The sequence below is a fragment of the Aythya ferina genome, assembly GCF_964211825.1.
Source record: "Aythya ferina genome assembly, chromosome: 8".
NCBI lineage: Eukaryota > Metazoa > Chordata > Aves > Anseriformes > Anatidae > Aythya > Aythya ferina.
The window spans coordinates 4,939,141-4,946,185 of record NC_140304.1 but is presented as its reverse complement, the minus strand read 5'-3'; the positions used below and the strand labels follow the sequence as shown (position 1 = coordinate 4,946,185).

Below are 7,045 nucleotides of genomic sequence, written 5' to 3'. Positions count from 1 at the left end.
TGAGCCAAGAGGGACTTTATCTTTTGCACAAACACAGATTTGACATTTTTTCCAGCTCTGCTCAGGTCACTAATTAAAAGCCTAGGAAGTGAGCACACATGAAATCATTCCTTCCGTACAGGCAGACAGATGGAGAGAAATTCCAGCCTGTTTCCACTCTTTTGTCTTCAGGGCATTTTTGGAATTTCCTTCAGGAAGTGAGGTTGCGACCCAAAGCCTTCCTCACCGAGCAGGCTCCAGTTTCCCACAGTAAACCTTGCACAGCGATGACATACGCTACGAGAAGGTGAGGTTTATCTTCACACTCCAACTGCATCCTGTACAAGCTCCGTGAAACTTAAAAGACCGAGAGGGAATGGCAGCAAGAGAGGAAATGGAAGTTGAAACTTTGGAAGAAATAATACCGTATCTGTACAGCTACCCAGCCAGTCCGTGCTGCCGCACCCAACGGGGCTACAGCTGCGCAGCTGAGAGCACAGGTCTGCATTTCAAAAACCTCCTGATACTTGCAGTGAGCTAAAAATTAAACTTATGAATGCTGTTAGCAATATAAACTAATTATTTCATTTACTCTAGGCAGTCATGGCAGCACTGTCAGGCGCCTTTTTTTGTTCTGTTTGTGCTTCACTACTTGTTGGAGGAAAACTGCTTGTGGTAATGCTAGTGTAGAGATTATTTTAATGGCAGTTCAGCATCTGCTGAGGAAAAGTCAGAGTCTAGCATTCATTTTGGATTTTACATGATATTGTAAGTGGCATCCTATGTCTTCACGGATCAAAGACCCCACAAAACCGGCTTAATCCCAGTGCCAAAATCAAGGAATTCTTTCATTTCTGTCAACAGCTTCTATCAACAAAACCACACCCAGCACAAAACTCCCACAACAGTACAAAAGTACCAGTACTGTGATAACAGAATCTTTAAAAAAAAATCAGTTTATTAATGTTTAGAAGTCAATAAAGCTATGTGCAAATTGAACAATAAAAGTCAGGAACATTTTAAATACTATTTTTTAAACCAGAAAAAAAAAAAAATCAGTTTAATTGCACTGGAAATTTTACTACAAAGGCAATAAATTTTCTTTACAAAATACCACTTCTAGGAGTTGCCAATAACTGTAAATCAGTCAATTGCTCTCAGCTATCCCAGATATACCACTTCTGTTACAGTAATACTCTAGGTGCATGAAGACTCCTGCAACATATTAACTTATTTACATTGTACACATTCAACCCCATTAGCACAGGTTAGAAAAACAGAGGAGTAAAAATGACGCTGTAAAACAAATACATTCAATTTAATGATAGGTACTTCTTCCACGAACTGATAAAATACAGACATCTTTGCTGAAATTATAAACATGAATACAATGTGCCAAAATGTATTGCATTTTGTTATGGAAGTGCATTTATCTATAGCCATTTTGCTTCAACTCTCCTTGTATTCTTCTGAAACTCACTTTTCAGTTTTTCTGACCAATCTTGACCTTTGGAAATACTGTGCACCTGACACTGACCTTCCCCTTCAGTTTTCAGCTCTTTTTACTTCGGCAAAAATGCTGCTGTTGTCAATAGTATCTTAAACTGTTAGATTTACTCTCAGTCACCTTAAACAGAAATGACCTTTAGTTCTACCACGCATTTATCATGATAACGCAGTTTGTTTAATGCTAATAACAACATGGCAAACAACATAGGGAGCCAAATGCTGCTCTGAGCTACTCCACAAAAACTGACGCAGTCAACAGAATCCCATAGGTGGACACAACTGCCAAGTCTGCCTGGCTCTTGGTCTTCAAATGTAACACGGACCAACAACAGAAATTCACAGCTATGATCTCGCTAAATAAAACCCCAACAGCTTTGGACTCTGCACATAAAACCTTGCTACTTTTCTAAGAACTCTGGAAAGTGATGCCAAATTATGGTTGTACGTGCTCTAAATTATATTTGTGTGATCTCTTCCCTTGTTATATGTTAAACAAACACTTCTGACCAACTATACCAGAGCCACTGCTAAACTCAGTACAGAAAGACCTTTGTGTCAGTGGTTTGCTGCAAGTAAAGGAAAAATAACTTCACATTCTTCTCACAGGGAAAAAAAAAAAAAAAAAAAAAAAAGGTTCATTCTCCCTCTCCCTCCTCCTCCCCCACTCTCTTTCTCTCACACACACCAGGCATCATTTCACCAAGGCATCAGTCTTTCAGAGTTACTAAGGAGATTTCAGGATATGAATGCGCCTGACAATCCTGAGCTGCCTCAGTGCAAAGACAAAACATGCTCCAGGGAAAAAGATTTTCAAGCCAGAACAGTCTGTCCCATTTCTTGAACTCCAGCCTCGCAAGTGCACCGTTTGCCTCATTAGAACTAATGCTACTCGCTCACTTGGCCCAGCGCTGACGCAGTGAGCAGGAGGCGCCTCAGCTCCCCCATTTCAGAGGAAGGCTCTGGAATACACCTCCACGGTTACTCCTAAGAAGATGAGGTAACATTGCCTGAAGACATGATGGTTTCAGGATGGTCGCCTTCCTCCTTCTGTGGGTGGGAGGAGTTGTCAGACTTACTCCTGCTGAACTCCATCCCTCCGATGATTGGCCTCTTGAATTTGGTCCCCGAATCTGCCGGGGGACATTTGCAGCAGCACAGGATCTTGATGAAAGCCCTCCGCATTTCTTTGTTTGTTAACGTATAGATGATAGGGTTCGTGGCTGAGTTGAGCACAGCCAGTACTAAGAAATACTCTGCTTTATATAGGATTGGGCAGGTCTTCACTTTACAGCCCACATCCAGTAAAAGCAGGATGAACAAGGGAGCCCAGCAGGCAATGAAGGCACTCAGAACTATGATCACTGTCTTGAGCAACGCCAGTGACTTTTCTGAGCTCCTAGTAGCTTTGGTAATGTTTTTGCGAAATGTCAGCCTACGGCTCCTAGTCCTCACCATGGAGTAGATCCTGCAATAGAGGACGACAATAGATAGCAAAAGGCCAGTGAAAACTGTGGTGCAAAAGAGAATATAGTGCTTGTGGTAGAGAGGCAGCACGGTGGAGCAGTTGGACAGGAGGTCGATGCAGTTCCATCCCATAATCGGGAGTCCCCCGAGTATCACAGAGATAACCCAGCAAGCACTGATCAGCAAGAAGGAGCGGAAGCTGTTGCTGCCATTGTGGAGCTTCATCTTCAACATGGTGATGTATCTCTCGATGGCAATGGCCAACAAACTGAACACAGAAGCAGACAAGGCAACAAACATGCTGCCTTCTCTTACAAACCACTGGGAGGGGGTGAGGCTGTAGGTTTTGTGTCCAGAGAGCAGGAGGTTGGCAGTGTAAGCCACACCAGCCAGCAAGTCTGAAAGAGCCAAGTTCCCAATGAAATAGTACATCGGTCTGTGAAATTTCTTGGTTTTCCAGATGGTGAGCAAGACAAAAATGTTCTCTAAGATTATAAAGCAGCAAATGATGATAAAAACCACCGACGTCACTTTTATTCCACTGTCCGCATTCTCATTTAGCTTTCCCGTGTAATTATAGTGCTCTTTGATGACATAGTTGACATCAGTGTTGGCGAGGCTGCTGACCACCTTCACGGGGGCGCTGGTGCCGGAGCTCATGGTGCCAGGCTGGGCGCCGCTTCCCCGCGGCCGCCGGACCGAGACGCCGAGCAGAAACCCGGGGCTGCCCGCAGCTCGCTGCTCCTGCACGCACCCAGAAACTGCAGCCCTGAGAACAGGAGGCACAGACAAAGCCCGGAGTTAAAAAAAGGTAAAGGAAACAATGCAACAAGCTTGAATTGGTTCGGGATAATCTGCTGATTGAATTGTGCACCAGTCGCAAATGCAGTCACACTGAAATAAGTTTTACTCGTCTGTTAAAATGCACTTAAGAGGTGGTCAGGCATGTTAAACAGCTAAAGCCAGTGGGACAAAACGCAGTTCTGTCTCGCAGGGCTGCACAGGTAGAGCTGGGGTCGGCAGGGGCTGGCTCATTGCACTTCTTTAAGTGGGAACGCCGTCAGAGCTCCCAGCAGTAAGCACCTGGATCTCTTCCGTGGGAAACACGCCACAGACACAACGGCAGAGATTGAGCGAATGAATCAGGCTTCATTTGGTTTAACTGCAAATGCACAGAAGCCTGCACAGAAAGTGCGTGACAGACCTGCACTCTCCTCCTTCACTAGAGCCTGGATGCGTTTGGGAGGGGGCCGGTAGCAATACACCGATGCCATCCCAAGGAGCGGTGCAGGCAATTCACTGCTGTGGGAGAGAGCATCTCAAAGCTGTACAGAGGAAAGGCGCCCCCGATAAATAAAAGTTAGAGCACGCGGTATTAAGTTTAGAAGAAGAAGAAGGAGACCCGAGTGAGTCGCACAGCAAGCCCCTTCCCTGCGCCTGCAACAAAGCCGAGGCAGCCGGTACCTGGCGCTGGCAACCATCGGCGCTGCGAGCTGCAGGACCCGGCCGGGCTGCCCGCAGGAGCCGCCCCAGCAGCCGAGCGGAGCTGCGAGGCCGCCAGCCCCCGGCCACAGCCCCCCGGCCGCCCCCCGACCCCCTCTCACCGTGCTCAGCCGCCCGCCTCCGCCCCCCGCATCTTGCGCTGCCGCCGAGCGACTCCGGCGGCCGTGCCCGGGGCCGGGCGGTTTTAACGCCGCCGCCGCGGCCGCTCCCCCCCCCGGTTTCCGACCGTCCCCCCCCAGCTCCTCCCTGCCCGCCGCCGGGAGCCCGGCCCGGCCCCGCCGCCTCCTGCCCGCCCCCTCGGCCGGGCCCGGGTTCCTCCTCGCCCCTGGGCAGCCTCGGGCCCGGCCGCCCTCAGACGGCAGCGGCGGGGCTCGGGCTGTCCCGGCGGATGGGGGACGTGGCTCCGGGCACTCGCCACCCCAAACGCCCCCATGGAGTGGTGCTTCCATGTTAAGGAAAAAAAAAGAAAAAAGAAGGAAAAAAAAAAGGCAAAACAAACAAACAAAACACAGGAGTCAGAAGGTGTTTAATAATAGGAAGAAAAGTTCTATTTATTTATTTATTAACAGTGGTACCAGGGTCATTATATAGAAGCTACAAAAGAAGTTGTGGGTTTAGGTTTTATAATTCCTTCTTCAAAGAAACCCACCTCAGCGAACCCAAAAGGGTGATTCCTGATAACCCACAGCTGCTCTTACTGCAGAAATGTTCCTCTTCCTTCCTTGCTCTGTTAACTCCACCTCAAATTGAAATGCAAAAGAATATCACAATAGGCCAGAGCTTAATACATTAGGTCTTTCAGTTCATAGCATCACACAATTCAATTAGCAGCAGCAGTTGTTATGGGGAGCCTGCTTTCCTCTGAAACACGGTGAGCGTAACACTACCCTCAGGAGGAGAGTCCTTATTTATGCTAATCGTCATGCTTCAATTGCTCCACGCCTCTCCCCGAATGACTCAGATAAATTACACTGCCAAACAGACATTGACTCTTCCACCACAAAGCTAGAAACTTGAAAAGATGTTTAGCCTCCTGAGAGCCCGGAGGAAAATACAGCCGTTAAATTACAACTGTCAGAAAAGGGATGCAAGATAAATCATGCTTGAGGTTGACATATGTATCCCCTGCAACTGCCTGACATACCCTAGATATTTCAAGCTTTCCCCCTTATTTAGCTAATCTATAGAAAATACTAAATAAAAGTGCATTCATTAGGCATTTTCCTCTAGGAAATCATTCTCATATAATTTTAAGCAAGAGGAACATATTAAAAGAACGTGCTTTAATTAAAGGATAGAATGACTCAGGGTTTCAGTAGTCAGACGTACCAGCTTTCATGTTTAGGTTATTGGTAAACCAACTGAGAGGGCTCCAACTCAAAGACGTGACACCCAACAAATTATTTGTCAGAGGTTGTGTAAAATGTCTGGGCAATTTCAGTTCCACTCCAAACAGCTGGCTATTTGCATCACAAAAAGTATTGTATTAGATGACCACACGCATTTATACCCATGTTGACATCTTACCAGTGAGGATACTGAAATTGTGCTTCGTCCTTCTCAGGCAAGCGAAGCCAGCCTGGCTGATTTTGCACTGAAGGCTGCTTAAAACCTTGGAAAATGTAGGTTAATTTGTCTCAGCTGCACAGATTGCAACCTCTTCACAAGGGCTGAATCACACAAACAGGTAAATTCAGGCTGTTCCAGCCAACTCTACCGAGAGCACATGGATAAATGTTTAGTGAGAAGATTTACGCCAGGATTACGCTCCATCTCAATCAACAGAACAAGAATTCTTTTCTTACCCTCCTATCTGCCAGGTCCAGTGTTAAGGACACTTGCAGTTCCATGAAATACATGACAGAAATCCAGGGTACAACTTCTTTGAAAACTCTACTCTGAGATTGCCCAGTCAGAAAAAAGAGAAAGGACAATGTGATGAATAACGCATATATGCTCTTATATACTTGAGTTTTTAGGATAATCAGGAATGCGTGCTGTAGTGTCTCACTGTGAGTAAATAATGCGAGTAAATCTCACATTATTGGCTGCCTGTGATGAGCAAAATTCTTGTTGAAATTCCAACCAGAACTTAGTGTTGTGGGCATTGCAGAAACCTTGCTAGTCGTAGGGCAACAGTAATGCGCGATCTCCCAGATAAGAAGCCTAAATTTTAGCTTTAGCATCTTAACTAAAATCATATAACAATCTGACATGACTCAAATTGATTACTTTATGCCAAAGAAACCAAAGAAAGCTGTACATGTACAAATCAATCAGTCCCACGAAAAAGCACTCAAACAATCCTTCACGAATTACAGAATTTGTGATAGAAGAGTTAGCATGACAACACTGACGTTTGGAGCAACACTGAGAATTTCAGAGTACTTTAGAAAGAGATCTTAAAAAAAGAAAGTAAAGAATCTTAAAATAAAATTTTGTATCTGAAAAATCTCTCTCTGGCATAATTCCTGGTAACTCTTAGTTGAGCAAAAGGAAATTACGCTGTCTAGCAGGAAAATGCTTTGACCTTGTCAGAAAAAGAAGTTGGGAAATGGGGGACTCCCAAAGCCTGCATCAGTGGCCTCTG

At 45.6% G+C, this 7,045-nt stretch overlaps 1 protein-coding gene across 1 annotated transcript; it reads right to left on the bottom strand.

Moving 5' to 3' along the window:
• Window positions 1–427: 427 nt before the first annotated feature.
• Window positions 428–4,654, bottom strand: S1PR1 (sphingosine-1-phosphate receptor 1). Its single transcript, XM_084528621.1, has 2 exons — window positions 4,557–4,654; window positions 428–3,721 (listed from the first exon to the last, which is right to left on the bottom strand). Exon 2 carries the CDS (start codon window positions 3,610–3,612, stop codon window positions 2,473–2,475), a length of 1,140 nt encoding a protein of 379 aa, XP_084384747.1. The 5' UTR covers window positions 3,613–3,721; window positions 4,557–4,654; the 3' UTR covers window positions 428–2,472.
• Between the last annotated feature and the right edge of the window lie 2,391 nt (window positions 4,655–7,045).

Coding starts and splice junctions, on each gene's coding strand:
- S1PR1 (XM_084528621.1), bottom strand. CDS start 3,612: ATGAGCTCCGGCACCAGCGCCCCCGTGAAGGTGGTCAGCAGCCTCGCC.